At 42.8% G+C, this 26,243-nt stretch overlaps 1 protein-coding gene across 1 annotated transcript in view; it reads right to left on the reverse strand.

The window, feature by feature from the left end:
• Arfgef3 (ARFGEF family member 3) overlaps positions 1-26,243 on the reverse strand; it is a 134,547-nt gene that overhangs the window by 23,291 nt on the left and 85,013 nt on the right. The window contains exons 13-24 of the mRNA XM_051175354.1: positions 24,139-24,305; positions 23,255-23,420; positions 18,654-18,761; positions 18,112-18,327; positions 17,861-17,971; positions 15,687-15,837; positions 13,440-13,757; positions 8,593-8,726; positions 7,907-8,052; positions 5,337-5,516; positions 1,927-2,071; positions 507-629 (exon numbers count right to left, since the gene is read on the reverse strand). Of these exons, the coding sequence (XP_051031311.1) occupies positions 507-629; positions 1,927-2,071; positions 5,337-5,516; positions 7,907-8,052; positions 8,593-8,726; positions 13,440-13,757; positions 15,687-15,837; positions 17,861-17,971; positions 18,112-18,327; positions 18,654-18,761; positions 23,255-23,420; positions 24,139-24,305 (1,965 nt within the window). The remainder of the gene's footprint in view (positions 1-506; positions 630-1,926; positions 2,072-5,336; positions 5,517-7,906; positions 8,053-8,592; positions 8,727-13,439; positions 13,758-15,686; positions 15,838-17,860; positions 17,972-18,111; positions 18,328-18,653; positions 18,762-23,254; positions 23,421-24,138; positions 24,306-26,243) is intronic.

Genomic DNA, 26,243 nt, shown 5'->3' on the forward strand with positions numbered 1-26,243 from the left:
AGCTCCAGCAGGTCATGCTGTATGCAGGACTCCACTCTATTAGATGTCACCAACATAAGCTTATAACCACCTAGCTGGTCCCTAAAATACACCAGGGCTTCGAGAAGGGGAATGCTGACTCATCCAAAACACACAGTACAATCATGAAGGCTAGAGGGGGAATTCTTAAGTTTACTTTCCAACTGCTGTGACACTGAAGGGAATAGTTTCCTGCACAAGGTCAACTACTGAAGATAATACGGAATATCGTAATATTGAAAAGGAAGCTGATATAAAATAATGTCTAGTTTGAGAATACATTGTTTCACAAGATATTTTATAGATACAGTGAAAAAAAATCAACTTCAGACAAACCTGATTCAGAGGCAGAAAGCATCTGAATCTATGTGTTCATATCCCAGGATGCATGCCTTTTCTAGCACCCTGTCTCCAGGGATGTCCCTACAGAGCCACAATGAAAGGGTCTACAGTGCCTTTGAGTGTCTTGAAAGGAGAATTCCACTTACCCAGTCCTTTGACGAACTTCATAAGGCACATGATATAACTAGTGGCTGCGTTAGCAAAGACCTGGATGTTGTCAGTGTCGAGGAAAGCTTCAAACACATCGAACACAGGAGCCTGGCCTTTTCCTGCGGGAAGAAAGGGTTAGAATCATAATAGAGGGTGGTTTTAACCCTTCATGGTGCTTATGCTTCCAGAACCTCCTAGGTAGCTTAGAAAAGATCCACTGGATAAGTGTCTGGATCTTTTGACTGACTAGCTAGTATGTCTTACTGTTTCACCTAATGGAAGCTATAGGAAAGCTGGGAAGATAATAGAGGGTATAGCTGGAGGAACATAGGCCTGGAGAAACGTGTGGGTCTACAATACCACAAACATGGGACTTCTGGGACATTACAGCACAGAAAAGTCTAGACTATCTATAGACAAGGACTATTTAGACAAGTCTCTGGGGGAAATACACTTATTCATTCATTCATTCCTGACAGGAGTCACAGAAGGCCCGAGTCTGCTTGCCTTAGGAAATCATTCCTGCAAGGTTGTCAGTCAGGTGGATCTTGACTGGCATCCAGGAACTTGATTCTCTGAATATCCGGGCAAGTTATCACATAAGATGATTAACTATCCTAGACTGTGTAAAAAATTAGGTTTATACTGAACATCTGGGAGTTGGCATATGCCAGGTATAATGTGTCTATGTGACCAGTTTCCTGCTTGGTCTTGAACTGGCTTTGGGTTGCTGATACTTCCATTGCCGAGGGCAAAGTTTTCTGTGTGATGTTCCACGGGAAAGCAAGAATGTAAAGAAACCTATAGGGTCCTTCCAGATTCTCCATCTTCTTACCTTACAACCTGGCTGTGCCCTTATTATATTACCATAGTGAAACTTAGTCATGAGCCATGCAATAAACTAAGGCAGGCAATAAATCTTATCATAACCGTATGCTCTGTCTCATGAATCCTTCTGCTGGGTTTTGGAATGTCAGGGTGAACCACTGACAATATCCCTGGATTCTGGGTATGCCATTTCTAGCTCAATCCAAACCCCCTAATTATGATTCCTATGGATTATACTTTTCTGTTTTCTTATTTGAAAATAGATGCAGGCTTAGATTTGGAGTTTTTCAGCATTTGAAATATTTGTAGAATTGATTGAGACTGAAATCCAATTTTGGAGCGTTTTAGATTTCCAGATGTTCAAGTTGTGACATTTCCCCTCTGTGGTCTCAGGAAGTAACTTGACATAGCAATACAGAGTGGACCCAAAACCTCTCAGTGTAAGCAGAAAGGATCCGATGAACTCAGAGGTTGGGGCCAGCTGGCAGCAGTCCAACATCAGAGCCTAGCTGCATGTCATTTTTCCTCCTGCCCCTTTGAAACCTGAGGCTCAGCATAAGGAATGAAGGTGTGTAGGGAGCATCTTACCCATGGAGTAGTCCCCAACTAGGTACTCCTTCACCTCCGGCTTGTTCCCACTGTGCACTGTCTCCAGTGCACTGAACAGGGTTCTCCACCCCGACTGGATCTGTGTGGAGCACACCTCCACCAGCTCCCCGATGGAGGTGACCACCTGTGCACGTGAAGGGGGGGAAGTGATTAATTAACATAAGTAGAACTTGTAGGGAAGGTGGTGGATTTCTCTGGTCCCCTATTTCTGAGTTAATTTCAGTGAAAGAGAAAAACACAACTGAGACAGACTCTTGTTTCCCTAGTAACTAATGTTGCTGAGTAAATTTCCACAAGATTAGCCTTCCGTTAGCTTGCTGCTTTTTTGTGTTTGGTGTATGTCTCCTTATTGCCATGCACTGTAGATTCAGGTCCTTTACAGTTCATGCTTTTCAAACAACTCTTACAACTTTGAGCTTATCTTTTCCTTTTTAAAGATTTTATGTGTGTTTTTCATGTATGTATGTATGCATGCATGTATGTATGTATGCATGCCTGGTGTCCATAGAGGAGTCTACAGAGATTTTGTATCCCATAGAATTGTGCTGGGGATCAAACCTGGGGCCTCTGGAAGAACAGCCAGTGGTCTTAAACCATTGAGCCAACTCTCCAGCCCTACGTTTACCTTTTTACTATTATATCTTAATTTTTATCTTTCAGGGAATACAAATGTTTAATTTTGATAAGGTCTGACTCATTAATTTGTCTTTTAAATGGTCATGTTGTTGGTATTGCTTTAAAAAATCCACTGCCTTACTCAGGTTTATAGTTATTGTTCTTGCTCATGTTAAGTCACAACCAATTTACAGGGTGGGGTTTGTGTGTGTGTGTGTGTGTGTGTGTGTGTGTGTGTGTATGTGTAGTGAGAGGTGAGAGTTTAAGTTCATCTTCCTTACAAATGTCCAAGTAAAATTGGCCAAAAACATTGTCTTCTTCCTCTGTTGAATTACAATGGCATCTGTCACAAGCCAATTGGCCAAACACATAAGGACATCTTTCTTTAGAGTTCTTCCGTTCTAATATAAACATTTGCAACTGTAATTTCCTATAAGTACTGATTTATCTACATTCCACAAATTCAGTATGTCATGCTTTCATTCAAGACATTTTTTAAAACATTGCTTGTTATTTCTTCACTGACTCAGGATTACTTAGAATTTTGATGTTTGATTTACAAATATTTGAACATTTCCCAAGTTAAATATTTATTATGAACTCAATTCCATGATGACCAGAAAATATATTTTGTATGATTTAAATGTGGCTAAACTTACTGTGACTTGCCTTATAGGTTTTCATGTCAACTATTATGAAGAAAGAATGTGTGTTCTGTCCTCAGACTGGTCCATAGTATTGCTCATTATCTCTACCCTGAGATGTGCTGCTTGGTTGTTCTTAATTGCTTCAAGGAAAATGTTGTGATATCTTATTATAATTCCTTTCCAACCATAGGAAAATGTATGCAGTATACATTTACCACATTTTTGATTGCATATAGTTCATACACTAAGATACAGCTTGTACCACTATCTAGCCCCACAAAATTTTCATCTTTCAAAAATGAAATCCTGTGCCCATTATACAGGAACTTCCATTTATTTTCCATTGTGAGCCTTACATTGTCTTTATTTCCATTCCACTGTTTGTGACTTTGTGCATTTTTAAGGTTGCATTGGTAGGGGCTTGTGTATGTATATATAATCGGCCATGTGTGAAGGCTGGAAATTTATGTTGGGTACCTTCCTCTGCTGCTGTCCACCTAACAGAGTGTTTCACAGAACCTGAAGCTTGCTGGTTTGACCAGGCTAGCCTGCCATCAAGCTCTAGGGGTTCTTTACTTCAATCGTGCTGGGATTACAATGTGCATTCCAAGCCTGCTTTTTGCACAGGTTCTAGAATCAAACTCAGGTCCTCAAACTTAGACAGCCAGTATTTAATTGTCTCCACAGCCCCCCCCCCAATTTTTATGTCTTCTTAATATACTGACTTAGTTTTAATTATCAAATACTGATCTCTAGTAATAGTAATACTCTTCGATTGTCTTTTGTCTTTGACCTAACACTAACACAATTCCACAAACTCTGCCAAAGCTAGAATCTGCGCAGCTCTAGCCCTTCACTGTCTCAGTCCCTCCTCCTTCCCACTCCAAGAGAGTAGCCCAGACTGCCTTAGAACTTTCTGGAAGCTCACACTGGCTTTACTCTTGTAGTCCTCCTGCCTCCTGGAATTGTAGGCACAGACCGCCACAGCTGGCTTTTGAGTCCATCTGACACTGTGTCTGTTGCTACAAACATTTGTGAAGACGTCCATGGGTGTTTTTTCATTTCTCTTGGGGACATACTGTTGGAGGAACTCAGGTTGTGTTCTGAACCAAGAAAAGAATTTGCCTTCTTAATCCAGTGTCTGTTGTTCATTTCCTGTGCATCTCACCTATGGTTATCGCCTCCCCTTTGTTTATAGCAAGTGAAGCAGTACTCCTCACGGGTTCAATTACATTTTTTAATGATGCTGACATCCTACTCAGTGCCACCATTTGTGTGCTGTTTCCCATTTCCCATACTTAATGTATCCTTTGTTCTTCCCTTTTTTTTTAACCAAAAATACATATCATTTTAACATCTCTGTTCAAAAATTTCTCTTCAGGTATAGGTAACTTCCCTCATTTTTGATGAGGGGATTATAATTTGCATCTTCGATTTATTACATTATACTTCCAGTTAACACTGACTTTATTTGGGGCAAAAGCAGAATTGTGCTCCTATATATCTTTATTCCCTCTCTTTTTTGCTAATGTTATGTATTTTTAATTTAAGCTTGGTGTAAGTGAAGCCCAGCTATGTAGTAAGATCTACAGCACTGCCTTCGGCTCTTTCCACCATGATAATGTGATACGATGAACTCTGGCTTCACTTGATGGTACAACCCATTGCAGCAAAACCACCCCAAGGATCTGTGTGTGTCCACCCCTCTCTGGCTGTCACTATGGGGCATTTTAGTAGGTTTCTTTTTTCTTTTTCTTTTTCTTTTTTGCATTTAAAAGGAAAGGGAAAAGCTCCATTCAAAATCTGAGTTGATTTCAGAAAAGAGTCTGCTGGGTTCTGGGCCCACCATTGTGTCACCTGTGAGGTCCCTGGGTTTGTGTCCTTTCCATTTGTCTCCCATTAGTCAGTATGGCTGTGGTCAATAGTGTGGTCTACGTAAGCTATGGGTCAATCCAGCCAGATTCTGTAGGAAGTGTTTCAGTTCCTCCAGTCACTAGGTGATCCTGGCCAACTTGTTTACCTCTCTCTATCACCTGCTTGGGAAGACATCGTGCAAACCAGAGAACAGTGCCTGCTTCTCTCTCTACAAACACCACAGGAGGATGCTGTAGCCCGTGTCACACTGACCTGGTCTTGGACATCTTCATCACACAGCTCCAACTGCATGATGCGCTCAAAGGGCCGGAAGAGGGCTTCATTAAAGTGAAAGTGAGGCGGCTCACTCCAGTCCGTGAGAACCTCTGTAAGGATGTCATGGATGAAGGAAACAGCCTTCTGAGACACATGGCGCTCCTTGTGGCAGGCCGCCTGCACAAGACAGGAGAGCTGAACGCTAGCAGGAAGTCAGGCAAGGGAAATGCCGCTTCTGAAGGCTTCCCCAGCCCACCTCATTATGGAAAGGTAGGAAGAGCAATTCGTTTACATACAAAATTCTAAGGAATTTTAGTGTACAGATGATAAGTACACTATATTGCATCTGAATTTTTTTCTTTTTGATTTTTTGAGACAGGGCTTCTCTGTGTAGTTTTGGAGCCTATCCTGGCACTCACCCTGTAGCCAAGCTGGCCTCAAAATCATAGGCGTCTGCCTGCCTCTGCCTCCCCAGTGCTGGGATTAAAGTTGTGAACCATTACTGCCGAGCTGCATCGGAAAATTTACCCAACTGGTAGATATAACTCCAACATCAAGTTAAGGTTTCTGGAAGAGCAAGTTCTCTATTATTTTCTTTTTGCAGAGTGACAGTTTTCTTCAGCAGTACAGAGCATGTCCACTGCAGCCTATGGGACTGCTCATGGCTCATCCTTAGTCATTATCCTAACAGTAAGATCAAGTGAGTCATCTGTCCCCTAGAGAGGTGGATCAGTTGCAACAAGGACTTGAATTTGTTCACGTAGCCTGGATCTAATGCTCTTTATTGATTCTGTTCCACATTGGCTCTCAATGTTGACCTGGGACCTGCTTTGACTACTGGCACAACAGAAATCATCCCAAAAGTAACACAGTGATATGGAGTTTCTGCTCTCACTGTTTGGGGGAATCCTAAGAAGACTGTGTGAATGAGTGGACACTGACTAAAGACTATGTAAGAGAGCACTATCAGCCTTCCCAGTTAAAGCTATCATGGATCAATTGATACTAGTCTTTGTATCAGCAGGCTATGGACATACAAGCTGGATCGGCCAAGCTTTCTATTTCTAAGCTAAGACACCATCACCAAAAGCAACTTGGGGAGGAAAGGGTTTATTTTATCTTATACTTCTAGATAACAATGTCCTTCATTAAGGGAAGTCAGGGCAGGAACTCAAGCAGGTCAGAAACCTGGAGGCCAGAACTTATGTGGAGGAAATGGAGGGTGCCACTTACTGGATTGCTCTTATGGTTTTCTTGTAGCACCCAGAACCACCAGCCCACAGGTGGTACCTCCCACAGTGAGTTAGACCCTCCCACACCAATTGTCAATTAAGAAAATGCAGCACAGACTAGCCCACAGGCCAACAGGATAGGGTCATTTTCTTAATTGAGGATCCTTGTTCTCAAATGACTCTAGCTTGGTCAAGCCAGAATAAAACTAGCCACTACACTAGTCCAGACCAGAATTACCAGAGCATTTGTGTCAAATTTCTGCTACAGAAATGGGCAAAATAAATGGTTACAGTTTGAAGCTTTTAGGCTTTCAGTATACCTAATTATAGCACAGTATCTAGCTGATGGGATCTTTGGCCTTGACTGAATTGATATTTTCTACCTTCTTATTAGTCTGTCCCCAGGTTAGTAAATTAAATTCCATGAAATATTCCTTGTATATCTTTACTAAACACACACGACAGGGTATTTATGAATATGTTTCCATTGTAAGTAGGGCACTAATGTTCCCTGTTTCTTAGCCAGTGGGGTGGTTTGCATGGGAAATAATCCCCATAGACTTAGGTATCTATTTGAACACTTGGTCCCTAGCTGGCACACCGGGAAGGCAGTGCCACCCTGCTGGAGAAAGCGACACTATCCGTGGACTTTGAGATGTAGTAGCCTCGCCCTACCTCCAGGATGTTCGCCCTGCTTTGTGTTTACATCTGAAGATGTGATTTCTTCCTGGCTCTGTGTCCCTGCCATTATGGGCTCTCCTTCTGGAACTGTAAGTCCAAACAAGCCCTACTCTCTGTAAGTCATCTGTAAGTGTCATCTTGGTCACAATGTTTTTTTTTTTTATTACAGTAACAGAAAAATAACAAACTGAGTCATCATGCACTGAGATGGTTTGATACAGCTACCTCAAAATGATCCTATAAACTGCTTTCCTCTGAGGAGTGAGCAGGTATTAGTATTCATTTGGTCAGAACAACCAGCATATATGGGTCCCCCTTCTGAAATACCATATCCCTAGTAACAGAGTCATCAGAGAAGAGATATCTTTTAGCTCCAGACTCAAGAATAGAATGTAAGACTCAAGAATCAGCTTTGCAAGGAACCTAGTTGAGCCATATACTTGGAAAGAGAGAGATCCATAGTGAGACAGCGGAGGCACGCCTTTCCAGGTGAGCCTTCAGATGCCCCATATATAATTAGAGAACAATGATGCTTAGGACCAGGCCATGGAAGGGTTCTCATTGCCCCATGGCCCTCTGAATGCAGCCCGTGCGCTGGCCATGTGACGGATCTCCCTGAGCTTACAGTCACAGGCTTTTCCCTTCCATGCTCACCTCCACCAGGTGTGGTGCCACAAGGCTCCAGCAGCGCATCACATGGAGCAGGGGCCGGGCTTTGCTTCTCACGATCCTCAGCATGGCATCCCCCAGGCGGAACAGGTGCAGAGCGCTTTTGCGATCCTGGGTAGACTTAACCTCTCCTACAGGAAGGCAAGATGAGAAAAGCCCAAACTCATGTAGAGTTCAAAGGACTCCAGTCCAGAGAGGCTGAAAATTGAGGCAGTGTCTTTGGATAGCAAGATGGATACAGATGGCTTATCTAGGAAGGTGAGGGCCTTCCATTCAAAATCAGCAAGGTGGTTCACTCAGGAGGGCCAAAACCTCTCCCTCATTCAACACTGCGTCCACAGAGAAGAAGGCAGGATGCAGTGGCTTAAACAGTAATGCTGAGGAGTTAGACTTGTTTAGTAGCTGCACTGGAATGGGTTCAAATTTTCCCTCTGTTCTCCACTGATCTTATGTGTAAAACAAGGGGAAAATATACCTGCTTCTTAAAGTTCCTTTTATTATTAAAGGCATGTGGTGACCCACATCCAGTGCTGAGCATGGGGTCCAGCACATGTGGACGAGTGTTTTAAACTGATAATTATGACTGTTACTGTCATCTTTCACACATGCTGCTGATCAATGACTGGGGCTATTTCCTCCTTTCTTACCAATAGTTTCTTCAGGGAAATTACCTGGCATTGCCAGAGAGTAATCCACCGTGTCTGTCACCGAATGGAAAAGCTGGCACTGAGACGCTTTCTTTAGCTGGTACAGGAACCCTCCCAAGGCTGTCAGGTTCAACTTATCTGTAGCATCGTCAAAGAGCCTGGGTGCAAATAAACATATTTGTAATTTGGGAACAATTCAGCAAGCATGTATAGCGGAATAATTATGGTAACTCAGGTGATGTAATTAACAAATATGCTGTGTAAACAGTGCAGACAAGTGGATAGTATTACTATAATTATTAATGTGGACAAATCTATACTAAGCATGGAATTTGATGCAAAGAATACTACAAACATATTTGAAAAAAAAATAATCTTTGCAGCTTCCAAGGCCAGCCAGTAGTTGTAAATGCTCCTAAAGTATTTGACAAGAATGTGAAAGATGACAAAGTATTATTTCCAGAGATTCCATGGCCATGGGGAGGAGGGTGAGATGTAAAGATTAGACATTAGGTTGCCATAACCACAGTGAACAGTGAGGCATTGATGGTCTGCCCACCAAGTCTCTGGTGATGTTGGTGCTATGGGATGCCATGTGCTACTCAAGAGTCATTGTGCTGAACAGAAATGGAACCCTGAGCCTTTTTGAAGGACTAAAATAAGACATACCAAAAGTTTTAACATGGAAATAGTAAAATGAAAACTGAGGCATTAAGAGGTATTACACATTTTATAAATCCAGCATTGAGAAAAAAATAAGCAAACTTGAAATTTAACATCAAAAGTCAAAGATTTAATTTGAAATGAGCAAAGGACTTGAAAAGATATTCCTTCACACAAATGACTGAAAAGCTTACAGGAAACAACACTCAACATTAGTCTGTGATAAATGCAAGTTAATTCTTGATACCAAGAGGAATACTGCTGGTCTTGAGGATGTTAGGCAGGTTTTCTGATAATTTTAGTGTATGAAGTAATTTCATATGTAATGAGTACTGAAGTAGTTTTTTTTTTTTAAATAAAAATGCCATCTATTGTCATCTGGGATCAGGGTATTATGCTTAATTAAGATTCTTAATTATTCCAAGCAGTGGTGGTGCACATCTTTAATCTCAGCACTCAGGCTATGAGTTCAAGATCAGCCTGGTCTACACAGCTAGTTCCAGGACAGCCATGGCTAGTATATAGAGAAACCCTATCTTGAAAAAACAAAAACATCACAAACAAACAAAATAAAAGATTCTGTAATGTTAGGGATGAATGGATGGCTCAGCAGTTAAGAGCACTAGTTGATTTTTCAGAGGACCCGAGTTTAACTTCCAGCACATGACTGCTCATAGCCATCTGTAGCTCCAGTTCCAGGGGATCCAGTACCCTCTCCTGCCCCCCATGTGCACATGTGACACACAGGCTTATGAGTGGGCAAACATAATATGCATTTTAAAAGATTAAAAATGACTTTTGTAGTTTTGGTAGCAGAGGATGCTGCTTACAATGCAGAGTGCTTACATAGCAATGCCTGAAGCTGGGGCTCCCATCACCAGTACCCCCAGAACTGAGTGGGGTGTCACAAGTCTATAATCACCACCTCTTAGAAGGTAAAGGCTAGAGAGAAGTTCAAGGCCATCCTCAGCTACATAGCAAATTTGGGATCATGAGATTCTATCTCAGAGAGAGAGAGAGAGAGAGAGAGAGAGAGAGAGAGAGAGAGAGAGAGAGCGCCTTGCTTTCACTCTGCCCTATGATTCCATCTTTAATTAGGAAGAGTCTTTGAAGGGAGACAGACTCGGAAGCATTTCCTGGCTCCATTGCTTTAAAATGGAATGACTTAAAATAAATTAGTTAACTCCACTGACTCATGTTTCCTCCTCTAAGAAATAAAGTTCATAGTTGAGGAAACTACTTGGCATCCTCACTGCTAACTAGTGTTAGTTTCTGTTGAATTATCATTTCCTTATTATGCAGAGACTTTGAGGGGTGAGGATGCATTCTAAGCATGGAAGTTGAACCTCAGCAAATGAAGATCTTAGGCAGAGGAAGTAGAGCGACTCAGGAACTTAGCTGGATTGTCAACCCAGCCCTGATTCAACTTTAGGAAAAAGGGAACCCTCTTTAACTATCCCATGAAGGTGACTAGAGAATTTTCCTTGAGTAAACCGTTCACTGCCAGACAGAAAGTGAGACAGGCAGAAAGACAGAATTCATACACACACACACACACACACACACACACACACAAGCACGCATGCACGCACACATACACACAGACACACACAGAGAGGCACACACAGAGGCACACACACATGCATACACACACCCGTGCACACCCTCAAGAACACACTCACACAGGCTCAAATGTACACATGTGTGTGTGACACACACATAAACACACATACAGGCATGAACACACATGCATGCTCGAGCACACGCACACACACACACACACACACACACACACACAAACACACAAAATGGATGTTGTTGTGGAGGGGTCATCCAAAACAAAAATTACCAGCTACTTATCATCATGTTTTGTATAAATAAATTAAAATATTCAATAAGCTTTTAAAACTATAGAGTTATATTAGACATGTTGTAACGTTTAAGTACCTTGTTAAAATTTATTTTTGTAGCCAGTGTTAATAGATATCTAATATAATTAAAATCAATTCCCCTTTGATTGTTCACCCAAGAAATCCTATTAATATAAGAGTAAAATCTTTTATCTGTACTTCAAAGATAATTATATTTATACATTGAGTTCTTTCTAATATTGGTACGAGATGTCTAATGAAAAACATGGCATACACATAGCACAGGCTCATAGCATACACAGTGCACACACAGAACATACAAAATACACACCAGCACAATACATACTACACACAGTAAACACACAGTGCACACATGCATCTTACGCCAGTACTCAAGCAAACGCACAGTGAACACACAAACATACACAGCACACACAGATACCAACATACACCAGCACAGCAGCACACACACAGCATATGTACACATAATACACACATAGCAAACACTAGTATACAGCACACAAGCATACACACAGCGCACACCAAACATACATGTGCAATACTCACCACAAACATACACATGGTTTGGTAAGTTGATTAAGTGCCCCAGGACTTTTGAGAATACTTTTATGACATTGTATGCACTAGCCTCATATTATTTCAGCAATCACTGTTCTCTACCAGCACTAAGTGGGGCTACACCGAAGGTTTCTTTTTAATGTTTACTGTTATTAATCTCTTAACTAAATGCACATGGTTATTTGGGGGGGTAAGCCACAGCAATGTGGCAATATATAGTTTAATAGAAATGGATCAATAATTGAGAGAGAGCTATCCAATAGGAGCCTTAGCCATTGGCCAAACAGTTTATAATTAATATGAGCCTCTATGTGTTTATTTAGGACTAAGGGCTGTGAGACCAGGCTGATCAAGAACCTCCCATCTACAGTGGTAAGGCAAAACTGACATAGAATCTCTGTTGTTTGGATGGAGGGTTGGAGGAAAGAAGAGCTCACTGGTGGCTTCTCCATTGCTTCTCTGATCATTCTTGTTCTTACCCTGATATCTGAGCCTATATTTATTTTTAAAAAATAGTTAGATAAACAGTTCATCTGCTGTCCAACTTGGGGCAGGAAATCATAAGATAGCTGCTTGCTCCTCTCTTTGTAGCTAACACTGCTGGTCTTGCCAGGTATAACCACCACTGTAACCCACATCCACCAGAATTGGCTGGCTTTTCCTCTCTTGCCCCAAGCCCTCTGAGCAAATATGGGTTTTTCCTTTTGCAGCCTCTGTAAAACAACCCCAAAATGTGGCCCAAACTCCAAGGCCCCAGACTCCACATGTGCCTGGACTCCAAGCACTGGAGTTAGCTTCCAACAACCAGCCAGCTCTGCCATCAGGCAGTCTCTGCCACACATGCTTCTTCCATATATTTCTCTGTGTGTTTTTCAGGTGGATAGCGCCATGGGGCTCCTCCACATGGAGTTAGAGGTTTCCTTGGACACCCTTCTTAAGCTGATGCCACACTAGGTTAATGCACATGGTTATTAACTGAAATACCGAGGAAATAGACATCCCACCTGCTTGATCTTGTAGGTCAATATCAATGTGCCCTACTGTGAAAGCAACGAGTGATGATTTGGGATTCAAGCAGTGAACATACTCTTGTGCTTGGGAAAATCAGTCACAGTCACAATTCTGATGTGGTCGGTGAGACTCCCTGTGTTTCCAGGACTGGAACTGTCCCATAAAAGCTATGTTTTAAAGGAAACTTTTTTTTTTTTTTTAACCAGTGAGAATGCCAGGGTCTAGTGAGTTGCCTGAAATGGTAGTAAAACTAGACTTAATTGTGGATAGTCTACCACAGACCTGGAATTCAGGCATCAGAGGATGATTCAATCAAAGGATGGTGTGTGGTAGGAGGAAGATGGAAAAGAGGGCTGGAAGACCCAAGGACCTGAACTCAACCCCTAGGGCCCACATAAAACAGAGTGCAGTGGCTCATATTTGTAAGTAGTCCCAGAGTGGAGGAGGCAGACATTACTAGGGCCTGGCTGCTGATCCACCAGCCTAGCCTTAAACTCCAGAGGCCATGAGAGACCCCCGTTTCAAAAACAAACAAATAAAAGAAAGAAAAAGGTGGATGGTGCCCGAAGAGCAGGCAAGGTTGTCCTCCACATATATGTACACACACCTATTGGAAAGCATTTTCAGTGGCTGGCTAGTACAACAAGTTGTCCGCAGCTGATTTTGAGACTAGATTAATGAATATAAACATAGCCAACAGGCAGTGTCCAGCTTAAGCATTCTTGTGTGGTGAGCAGCTTTGCATACCTGTCGGCCTGGGTGGAAAGGCTGAGTACCACCTTGGCAGCACTGTTCCCACTCAGACTGCCTCCCCGGAAGTCTGAGGTCCGGCCACGGCTACATTCCCGAACAAGCTCCTGGATGGAGCGTGGCTGGACCACGGGGGCTGTGCTCAGTGAGGGGCCCTGCTCCAGGCTCTGCTCCTGAGATGAGCCCTCACACTCAAGGTCCCCAAGGAGGCCAGAGTTCCCAGATGTCTTCTGTGGCTGACGGATGGTCAGAGGGGGCCGGGAGGTACCATCGCTGAAGTGAGTGTGCTCCAATGTGCCCACGTACTCACATACCCTAGAAAGAGGCAGACAAGCAGGAAGTGAGTACTGCATCCCAGCATTGCCAGCTCTATCTATCCATCCTCTAGTGAGAAAAGGAAATCCAGCCAGCCCTGGAATTAACCCCCTGTTTTTCTCTCACCATATTTGCCATCTCCTTACTATATATGTTACTACACAGAGACAAAATTGGTTTGATTTGAACCAATCTTGGCACGAGTGAGGGATTGCTCAGATTCCTCTTGTCTGCCGTCACTCTTCTGAGGAAAAGTAGGTGATGGAGCCGTGTTCACCACTTCTGCATGCCTGGCTACTAGTTTAGTAGAGTGATTATTTGAGAAGTTTCCCTAAGGACCCCCCCCCCCACTATTTTCTGATTAGTAGCTGAGAAGCACTTCCTTATGATGCCCATGATGGACAGGCTCTCTCGACATAGTGGAGCTCTACCAAGCTGTGATGTGTCTGAAGGTGATAGCTCCATATATTTCATGTCTGATTGGGGCTGAGGGGGCATCCCCTAGCAACAGAATAGACATGTGCAATGTCCAACTCCAAAATGCCTGTTCCCAGTTGAATTTGGGATTGAGCTGCTTTCTAAGACATCCTTTATCCTAGATAGAATAGTAGTTGTCCAAAGGCATCCTGTATAGTCCACTCTGGTGTTCCATAATCTTGGGTGTGTTGAACTCACATATATTGCTTGGGTGCCACCCGAGTCCCCTCCCTTTGTTTCCTTGTGAGAGCAGTGCAGAATATCTGGCCATCCACTTCTCAGTGCAGAGTATCTGACCATCCACTTCTCAGTGCAGAGTATCTGGCCATCCACTTCTCCATCATACCCCTTTTGTTACAGGCTGCTATATCCCGGTCCTTTCACATGCTCTTCTCAAGCTTGTTGGTTTTATAACCATTGGACATTCTGATGCTTTTCTCTTAGGAACTTAACCAGAACGTGTGGCTTTATCAGTAAAGGGAAACTGAACTCAGATCTTGCTGGTCTCCAGCTGCTCTCCTCCCATGGTTGATCTGCTTCCAAGTCACTTCTATGTGATGCCTTAGATAGGTGCTGCCTGGTTAAGGCACAGGTGAGCACAACTGAGTAGGGCTTCTTGTTCTGCTCTAATGCCAATGCTTGGGGAGACATGGTTCTTATCTTGGACTTAGAAGTTTGAGTCTGGAGTTGTCATTTTGTTTTTATTTTACAGGTGTTGATGGGAGCCTCTTCACTTCAGTGGCACAAAATTTAAGAGTAAACTTAAAAATAATTTTTATTATGGATACAGTGTTCTGCCTGCTTGTATTCCTGCAGGCCAAAATACAGCACCAGATCGAATTACAGACAGTTGTGAACCACTATGTGGTTGCTGGGAATTGAACTCAAGACCTCTGGAAAAGCAGCCAGTGCTCTTAACCTCTGAGCCATTTATCCAGTCCAAGAGTCAAATTTTTTTAGTGGTCTTTTGCACAGATGTACTATCATGTTTTTATTTTTCCTTGTCTAGTTAAATGAGATGCCGTTAATGAGATATTGTATGCAATGATGTATATGATCCAAGGTCTTCTTTCTTTAACATAGAGGGCATTAATGAACACACAATAGCTGCATTGTTAACACCTGCGCACATTTTAGACTCGTTTACTTAAACTGCATGGTTGTCTTCCATACACCTTTAAGGATCTCAGCCTTTTCTTCCTTGGTGTAACATTACACATCTGTCTCCCACTGGAATGCCAACAGATAAATCACAGTTCCCTGAATCCAGGTCTGCCACTCTGTTCTCCAAAGCATACCTTCAGCAGGTCCTTGGGTCCTGTCCTCCTGTGTCTCACCTGGAATGTGAGTGCTCATAATCTACTGAGATGCTGGCAGGCCCTTCAGTCTATACCCTTTCTACCACCCCAGGCTTCCGAAGGCAGGATCAGGGGTGGGGGTCCCATCATGCACCTGAACACGTGTGGCCAGCAGTCCGGGTTGTGGCTTCCCATCTCTAGGCCTACGCTGAGGATGGCATCCATGCACAAGACGTGGGCTGTGTGCAGCCACACCCCCTGCACCTTCCCCATCTGCTCCAGTTTCTGCTCCACTTTCAGTTTCACTGTGCCAGAAAGACAGTCATTAGAACAGCAGGCTGAGCAAGGGAGACAGAAAGGGAGGAAGACAGGATGCAAATGGAAGAGTGTGTCGGCATGCAAGGGCGAAGGACAGCAATTTACTTCACTGGCTGCAAGCACTTCTTCAGCCAGTCCCCACGGTTCACATGCAAACTCCTGGTTGGACAAGTCCCCATTCAAGGTGACCTGTGCTCTGTGGCTGTAAGGTCAGATGGATCCTGAGCTAGGTACAGTCCCTCCCAGCACACCCATGGTCCTGGGTGAGACACAGCAGTGTGGGTGAGCTTCATGTGCTAACTGCAGCTGCACATCTGTTTTTAGACCCTCATCCTCCCATGCACTCAAATTCATACTATCAAGGAGTTCTCAGCAGTCTGCAAGTCTCTCTGAGCTAGTTTAACATTGTTTATGCTTTTCTTATGATGGTCATCTCAAAAACCAAGCCTGTGCATTTGGAGCACAAGCATGGTTTCTTTTCAAGTGAGAATCATGATGTCATTTTACCCCAAGTTCACACTTGTAGCTGTGAGCTATAAATAATGCTTTCTTGAAATATAATGGCGTGCCAATAACAAGGAGAAGGCTATTTTTAGGAAAACACTATCGGCCTCAAGAATATGAAACTGCTTTTGTTTTGCATTTGTTTATGATTAGAAACATTTTAGCTTTGTAAGTATTGTGCTTTAGGAACTGTATATGTAAGAATTAAACATTACAAGAATTTATTTATGTGAATGAGTGTTTTCCTGCAGATGTGTGCATGCCTATGTGTATGCTGGTTACCTCTGAGGTCGGAAGGGGATGCCAGAACAATACAGATGGGAGTGAGCCACCATATGGGTGCTGGGAACATAACCCGGGTCCCTTGGGAAAGTAGCCAGTGCTCTTACCAGCCAGGTCATCTCTCAAGCTACAAGAAATTCTTTCAAAGATTCATTTTATTTGTGTGTATGTGTGTCTCTGTGAGTGTGCACACACATGTGTGTGGAGACATGCATGCCTGCACATGTGCAGAGGCCTGGGTTGGGGTGTTGGATCTTTGAGATCTAAAGTTGAGGGTCTTTGTGTTGTGCCTGGCTGGTAACAGGGATGCTTGGATCTGAGAATTCTTGTCCTTATAATCAGCTCTCTTAACTGCTGATCCATCTCCCCAGACCCCCAGTTTCTATTTTTGAAGTAAGTTCTTGATATGTAGCTCAAGATGTCCTCAAATTTGTGATGCTCTCATCTCAAACTCTTGAGTTCTGGCACACAGCTGTACACTGCTTCAGGTGGCTAAATGTGAAGATTTTGGGGCAGCTGACAGATACACTTAAGTAAAGTTTGATTCCTCTTTTGCCTTTTCCCAGATCTACAAGAACAACTTCACATGTTAATAGGTTTTTAAATTGCTTGTCTTTACTAAAAATACATATTTTCTGACTAGATCTTTTACATATCCGTGGATAGCATCAGCATAATTTAGATATGCTTGCATCTTTTTCTCCAGCCTTCTGTCTGCCTTTATCTCCCATTGCCATTAGGAAAGGCATTTTCCCCCTTGTGTCTAGAAGACCATCAGCTCCACTGACTCCTTCCTGTGTCCACACAGCTCAGGTTTCCTGAGGGAAGTTTTTCTGGCTCCCCTTTTATGGATCCTATTTGATTTTCACCCTCAGAACAATGGCCAGTCCCTCTTCCCCACCACTGCAACCTGAGGGATCTTTACTGTGTACTATTAGCTTCATGATGACGTAGGGGGTGGCCTCTGGCACTCCTGTTAGCAGCCAACTGTCCTTTCCCTGTCACTAGTAGCCAGTATGTCTTTTTTGCAGAGAAAGAGACACTATGGGCACTATGTCAGCCCCTTCACTGGAAACAGACTCAAGCCTGTTGCCCAGTGAGGTTCCTGACTAGTGGAAATTACCTACTGTGCCTCACACATAGAATGGGGACCAGTCTCCAGTGTCTGTGGACGTGTGCACAGCACGATGAAGGCATCAGAAAGGTCCTGCCTGAAGTAGTTACCTTGTGCTATGGCATCACTGGGCTCCTGGGCTTCCCTTTCTTCTTTCTCTTCCTGGACACAGGAAGCAGCTGCCATCTGGGCAAGAGCTGAAGCGCAGTTAGCAGCAACCCCTTCAGAAGACACAAACAGCTACCCCTTAACTGAGTATGATGTGCAGATACATACCAGAGCCCCTTCTAAATGATGACTTTCCCAGTGAGTTCTGAAGGGACCTTCCCTCAGGCTAAGGGTCAGGGATCCCTACAGGTACCTAGTGCGCAGCTCAGCCGCGCAGCTTTCCGCAGCCCATCAAGGCTCATGCAGATGGCATCTCGTTCCTTCTGGTTCTGCTCTTTGATGCCCTCAGCTCCTAGGATGAAGGCCAGCCCCTTGGAGCTTCCTGCCATTCGACCAGTCAAGGGGGTTGACAGAGTATCAATCAGGTTCTTCCAGCAGCCAACCAAAATATAACGTGCAAATGCCACACCTACAAGAGGAAAGGGTAACCCTGGTCACTCTCCAGAGTCAAAAGAATGACAAAAGGTCTGAGGTTCTCCAGGCCTCCAGATGAGTATCTCTGACTTGTGTGTAATTCTACAGCAGGAAATACAATTTATTAGATTGTGTTGGGTCAGGTTTCACACAGTGATCATAAATAATGAATGAGATATCACCATCTCAGCTGGGCAATTTTCATTAGCTACCTCCCTCACAAGACAAAGTCATAATTTATTTAAGCCACTATGTAATAATTTGATTTCTGGTAACATGTGTAATGTATGTATATTTTAGATGCAAGGTTGAAGGTTTTACCTGCTACTGTGGAGTCATCAATTCTCCTGCTCTGGGTGAAAGGTGACTCCATTGAAGCTGACGCCATCAACTGGCCACCAATTGCGCTGCTCTCTAAACCATCAATATCTGCCAATTAAAAGAATAAAGTCAGCCCTATGTCTTCCCCTTTGACAGGCCAATCAAAAATGAACAATGGCCACCATGATATTAATATCTTTTTAGTAAAATATCCATTGTATCTCTTATGTATGAATTATAGAGCCCCCTTTCAGAGAATATTATAAACATTGCTTTATTCCCTTTGTCTGCTTTCTTTCATTGTCAAAGCATTCTCTTGTATACTGACATATGTATGCTTTATATTTGATAAAAAATAAAATGAGGCCAAACTCTGCCTCTGTCGTTGTCACAAAGTATCTATCTGCTCAAAATATTTTCATGTTTGGGTCCTCTTTTTATTCAAAATCATGGCATTATCATTGTTCATATGTGTAAAGTGTTCTTCTCAAGTTCTAGACTAAAAAGAACATACAACCATGTCAAGTTTGTCTTTCTTTTCCAGAGCTGTTCCACTAGAACTAAATAGAATACTCTTCCTTGGTCAGATAATTTTCATTCCAATTCAAAATATACTAATAATACTTTATAATTTTCAAACTGTTTCAGTTAATACTTTAATTTTTAAATTTTTCTTATTTTAAATATCGATACCAGCTCCCTCTCTACCTCCCTCCATCCCTCCCATCCCCCTGACCATACTCCTATCCCACCCCCCCCCTCCACAGGGAGGGTGGTGCCTTTCAGGATGTATCAACAAAATCTGTCAAGTCATGTGGAGTAGGGACTAGGCCTCTAGGCTAAGGGAGTATCCCTCCATGGGGAATGTGCTTCCAAAGTCCTTTCCTGCACCAGGGATACATCCTGGTTCCACTGTCAGAGGTACCTTAGACTGCCCAGGCCTTCTAACTGAGACCCATGTTCAGGGGGTCTGAGTAGGTCCAATGCTGGTTTCCCAGCTATCAGTCTGGGGGGTCCATGAGCTCCCCCTTGTTTAGGTCAGCTGTCTCTGTGGGTTTCTGTAGCCTGGTCTTGTCCCCATTTTCTTATCACTCCTCCCTCTCTGCATCTGGATTCCAGTTCAGCTCTGTGTTTAGTTGTGGGTGTTTGCTTCTGTTTCCATCAGCTATTAGATGAGGGTTCTATGATGGTAGATAAGTTAGTCATCAATCTCATTACCAGGGAAGGGCATTTATGGTAGTCTTTCCACTATTGCTCAGATTGTTAGTTGGGGTCATCCTTGTAAGTCTCTGGACATTTCTCTAGGTTCAGTTTTCTCTTCAAACCTATAATGGCTCCCTTGTTTATGCTATTTCTCCAAGTTAATATTTTTCATTTGATTGTTCCCAACTACTCAAACCAGGGAAGGGAGGGCTATTGTTTTTTTTTTCCCATTTTACAGGGGAGGAAATTAAGAATGGAAGCAGGAAAAAGTTATTTCTGAGTATTTGGGCTAAGATCCAACTGTAAAGTAGGTAAATTGCCCAAGTCCATGAGGTTGGCAAAGGACAGGATTGGATTTAATATTCATGTCTTCTGATAGTAGACCAGACCTCTCTACAACATCAGGAACTCCATCCTCTGGACACCAATTCCCTCACTATAAAAGGAGTTGATCATGGCATGCAACACATTTGGATTTGGATATAACTGATACAGTCACACAGAACACAGTGGAGGGGATGGGAAAGAAGGATCAAATGAATTTCTTCTGAATTTGAAACTTCACCCTTGCTTGTGTAGGAGATGATGTTAATGCATAGTTTTAAGAATTTCATTTTCTATTGGATCGTAAAAAATGTCACAAAACCTTCCAGGCAACATATCAGAAAGTCATTATTGGTTTGAAAGAAAATGGCTCTCATAAGAAGTGGCACTATTAAGAGATGTAGCCTTATTGGAGGAATATGTCATTGTGGGGGTGAGCTTTGAGGTCTTAGATGCTCAGGCTACATCACGTGTGGGGCAATTTGCTTTCTGTTGCCTATGGATCAAGATGTAGAATTTTCAGCTCCTTCTCCAGCACTATGTCTGCCTGCATGCTGTCATGTTTCTCACCATGACAAGAACCTCTGAACCTGTAAGCCCCAATTAAAAGTTTTCCTTTATAAGAGTTGCTGTGGTCATGGTATCTTCACAGCAACAGAAAAACTTAAATAAGACAGTCATAAAAAGTAGAAACTTTTGCTATTATAGAAATAGGCCAGTTTTCTGGAATCAATTTGGCTTTTAATCAGCAGCCTAATGACATTTATCAGAGATGGTCATTTTACCCAGGTTATAATAATTCCCATGTATTGGACACAAAACTAATGAACTCAGCAATTTGAAATTTATTTAAGTATAAGATTTTCCACTTCTGTGATTGGTTTGCCATGTTTTAAGGAGTGGCCTGTCCGCCAATGATGACACTGTTGGTGTCTCTCCTGGTACAGAATGGGAGGATCAGAAAGTTCTTACACCCTCACTTGTTGGCTCACATCTGGAACTTGCTATAAATTATCCTGGAGTGTTAATTATTTATTTTTATTTGTTACCAGTGTTTTCGCCTGCATGTATAGATATGGACCAAGTGCATGTCATGCCTGGTACCCCTGGAGGTCACAAAAATGCATTGGATCCCCTGCAACTGAAAAGTGATAGTGAGCTGCCATGTGGGTGCTAGGAACAGAACCTGGGTCCTCTCCAAGAGCAGTAAGTGCTTGGAACTGCTGAGCCATTGCACCAGCTCTCATAGAACCTTATTTTGTTAAAAAAGACTACATATTGGCTGTCATTATCCTAGAATTAGATAACTTTCCTACAGACAGAATGATTCTTACATTACAGATGACTAGCAGCAATGATGGATGAATACAGCTATTGTGGATAGTCTGCTATTCCTTTTGCTCTGCCGATTGACTCTTTTTTATTAAGCTTTGGATAAAAGATTCATAGAAATTACATCTGGCAGAAATCTGGTACTTCAGATCCTCAGCTGAATTCGAAGGCACTTACACACTCTAGGCAGCAATCTCTACCCTAACAAAGGGAATTTGTGGGAACAGATGGAAACTGAGCATTGCTTATAATAAATTAGAGCTCTTACAAATATGAATGACTAGTGTGTGTGTGTGTGTCTATGCATATGTTCATGTGAGATATATGGTGTGTGTATGCATATTTGTGTGGAGGTCAGAAATCGATGTCAGCTGTCTTCCTCAGTTCCTCTCTAGTTTATTTTTTAAGACAGAAGTCTCCTACTGAAACTGGAGCTCTCTGATTCAGCTAGATTGACTGCCAATAAGTGCTAGAGTTATAGATACCTACAACCATGCCTGATATTTTATGTAGGTGCTAGGTATGTAACATAGGTTCTTGAAACAATTGAGCCTTCTCTCCAGACCCCATGAATGATTATTTTTCAAGTGGTATAAATAGAGCCATGATTAATAAAGTACGAACTGATCACTTGTGTCATGATCCTGGTCCTCAAGATGTGGGACCTAGACTTGCTTTTATCATTTCTGTCTTGATTCTAGAAGAAAAATTCCAGATTCAAGAAAGTGCCAGGACTGCCCTCCAGGAAGGGGGCCACATGGCTATCTCTTTACCTCTTTCCTAACTAAATAGCTCCCTACCTCCAGATTCCTGATTGTTGGTTTCCACCTGCCAGTTGTCTACTCTGTCACCTTTATAAAAGCCCCAATGTCAACCATGGACACCATGACATACTTTTAATCAATAGATCCAACCTCCAAGCTACACTATTCAGCTTTATCCCACTCTGTCCCTGTGTAGTAAACAGCTGATGAGCTTTGGAGACAGGAGACACTACACAAGAGTATCTTATATGTCCTGTGAGCTAGAGCCATGAAAGGACAATTCAGACTGGAAGTCAATCTGGGAACATGAAACCAGCTAAAAAACAAAAAGGCTTAACTTATTAGGGCCTCTGATAAACATATCAAGGCTTTGAACATTGTTGGTAAACCATGAAAACCCAGAACTAATCTGTTCTTGTCAAAAATAAACCCACTCCTAGATTCTAAACATGCTACTCTCAACATGTAACATGTTCACTTGAAATTTCTAGTAGTTAAAGAGAATATGAAGACTTTTTTTCACATTGGAACAAGGATTCTGGGAAAGCCAAAGTTTGGCATTAATTTATATTCTGGGACATCCGGAAAAGGAACACTGACAGGAAGTGGGAATGAGGCCAAGTATAAAATCTACTGCTTCATAGTCCAAATGGCCAAATCCCAGAGTGTGGAATGCTGTGGGGTCTCTATTAGCACATGAGAGCTTCTGGCCTGTGTCCAGAAAATACAAATCCATCAATGGGCCTACAACATCACTCCAACAGCCGAGGGTATTGAGTTGGCTCTATCCAATGGTGACACTGAGCACATCAGGCTGCTGATGACAAAAGGAGAGCAAATGCATGTGAGGTGCTTCCATGATGCTGTCCTGCAACTGTCACTCAAAGTCTGTTCAAGCACCACCACACTTCTGTAACACCCTAGCACATCAGCTTCCCCAGCACTGAGCACCCCACGACCTTGACATGAGCCACTGACCAGTGAGCATGGTGATGAGGGGAAGGCTGTTGTCCTCAGGGCTGCCCCAGTAGCCAGCTTCTCCCAGCATGTTTCTGTCGAGCACCTGATGGTATAACTCCTCGATCCAGGCCTGGGAGAAGACCATCAGCACACCACTGGTCTGCACCTGTTTCATGAACTCTTTCTGCAGAGAGGCCATGGAAGGGGACAGAAGACACAACCTGTGAATGGACAGGTTCCCTCACCCCCTTCACTGAACCAGAGCTTTTCATTCCACGTAACACAGAAAAGCAGAGCTCAAGCTTCACAGTTGTCTTATTGATGACATCGTCTGACAGATAGCCTGCAGAAGAACCAGGATGCTGCTTTGTACGTTCTTGTTCTTATGGGGAAGGTTATCACCTGCTTGGCTACCTTCCATAGTTTCTTCCTCCTGCTGTCCCAGCAGCAGCTGCAGGGATAGAATAAGCTCAGGAAGAAGTGTATGCACCTAACAGAGACTTGACCTACACTCTCATTATGTCATCAATCAACCTTGAGAGGTTATATATCATTCAAGAAAGAAGTAGTCATTGATCCCTTTCTGCAGATCCATGACTTAGGCCCACAAACTGACATTAAGTAAGTGGCTTCTTCAGTCAAAGGAGCCAACCACAGTGTAGGTAACACCATCATCATTACACACCTTGCAAAAAATGTTTTATTAAAGCCATGAGTGATCACTGTGTATTTCACATCTTGGCTCTCCATCCTCTAGACCTCCACAGACATGGGTACTACAGAGCAACGGGACACAGAACACACTGGCCAGTTCCTCCTTATAGACATGATACTTGGCTGCTCAGTGGCAGTTGAGATGAGAGCCCACCCAGGAGGAAACCTATGCCAGAGCTCATGCTCACCATCATGCCTGGTCCCAGGGTTGGCCGCTTCCGGTAGTAGTCACCATGGGATAGCTTGAGGTTGAGCAATAGGGCACAGTGTGCTGCAGTGTACACGCTGTCTGCATTCATCAGCATCTGGAAGCTCAGGCTGCTCCCTCCATCAAAGCCAGGAGAGTGCATCATGCCTACAGGAAGGAATGAAGACACCTGTGGGGCTGCCATAATTTGTGGGGACCTGTATCTGTCAAGCCAGATAGATTCCAGCGACAGAAACTCCATTGTGCAGAACACTGCTATACCGTGCCAATTACCTGCCAGGATGCATTCAGGACCAGATGCATACATGAGGAAGGGCATGTATTCTGGAGTCCACCTGATACAACTGAATCTTGAGCTGTTAAATAGTAGCCCTCTATTATTTTCTTATGTGTTAAACTTTCCAGATGCTTTCCATGACAACACAGTGTCATATCCCCTCTCTCCTTCAGCTCTCAATCTGCTTTCTATTTATCCCTACTCTCACATACACCTGCCTTGAGGTCTGTGTCATCTTTTCCTAGAACAGGCTTCCAGACCTCTGATGAGTTCATCTTGTGGTGTGCTAGGCACTGAAGCCAGGGTCTCACACATGCTGGACTGATGCTTTACCTGTAAAGCGACATCTACGGCCCTTGGATACAGGTCTCACTGTGTTACTCATGCTAGTGTCATATTTGATCATCCTGCCTCAGCCTCCCAGGCACTGAGATGAAAGTCACTGTGCCAAGCTGCACGTTTGTTTACTGTCTGCTCTAAGCAATCTGATGCAAGATCTGAGAGAAGCTGTGGCTTTTAGTTTTGTTCATTAGAAATCTTTCACCTACAATAGTGCATGCCACAGAGCAGATTCTTCTAAGTCATTCGATGCATGAAAGAGAATTCACATGGCCATTATGAGAACCAACTGTAGTCATTCATCTAAGGTACCTAAGGCAGCACTTAACACAAAAACATGGAAGTTTGGAACCAGATATGATGCCATATGCGTACATCTCAGCACACAGGTAGTTAAGGAAGACGACCTAGGTCAACACGGGTTTCACAAAGAATCTGAGGCAAATTTGGGCTATATAAAGGTCTTGCTTAAAGAATAAAAAGTAAAATTAAACATGTTTCTTAAAAAGCTAAACAAACTGGGCATGATGATTCTTATCTTTAATCTTGGCACTCAGGAGGCAGAGGCAGGAGGATCTCTGTGAGTTCATTTAATGGCAGTATGGTCTACAAAGCAAATTCCAGGCCAGCCAGGGCTGTACAATGAGACATTATCTCAAACAATTAACCCACCTAAAATATAAACAAAAAAGCTAAACACAAAATTATTGCACGAATTGGTCATTCTACTCTGCATTATATGCTCTGAAGAACTGTAGCCAGAATTTGAGCTTATAGTTGACCATCAGTTATAATTGCAGGATTACTCAAAATAGCTAGAAGGTGAAAACAACCATGTCTAGCTAGGAACAAGTAGATAATGAACTGTGGGGAATGCATCAAATGGAATATTATTCAGCACTGTAACCAAGATGAAGCTTGAAAATATTCTGCTAAGTATAATAAGCTAGATAAAATGACAAGATATATGATCTGCTTATATGCACTCCCTAGAATGGACTTTAGTCAACTTTATCAAAACAGTAGAAACATGTCTGTTGTGGACTTGAACTCAGATTAAGCTTGCCAATGTTCTTTCATAGAAAAGGAGGTTCTCACCAGGTCTCACCTCTCCCCGAGGATTTATATAATGACTGGTGGCAGGGAAGAGAGTAATCTTCAGTGGTCTAGCTACTGGTAAGGTACCCATAAGCCTGTAAAAAAGCCTCACCCATTCCCTCATACACAACCTTAAGGAAATTCATTGAGTGACTATCACCCTCCAGCCCATCCCCATCTCATCAGAAAGAAATAAGGGAGGAAAAGAAGAGGAAGAAGAAAGTACAAAGAGATTCATGGTGAAGGAGATCAGAGGGTAAAAAGGGTGGACATAATAAAAATATATCATGTACATGTATTAAAATGTCACGTCATAATGAAACCTGTTGCTACATGTAATTAATATATGATAAAGCATTACAAAGTTAGAT

Source organism: Phodopus roborovskii, unplaced genomic scaffold, assembly GCF_943737965.1.
Source record: "Phodopus roborovskii unplaced genomic scaffold, PHOROB, whole genome shotgun sequence".
NCBI classification, from domain to species: Eukaryota; Metazoa; Chordata; class Mammalia; order Rodentia; family Cricetidae; genus Phodopus; species Phodopus roborovskii.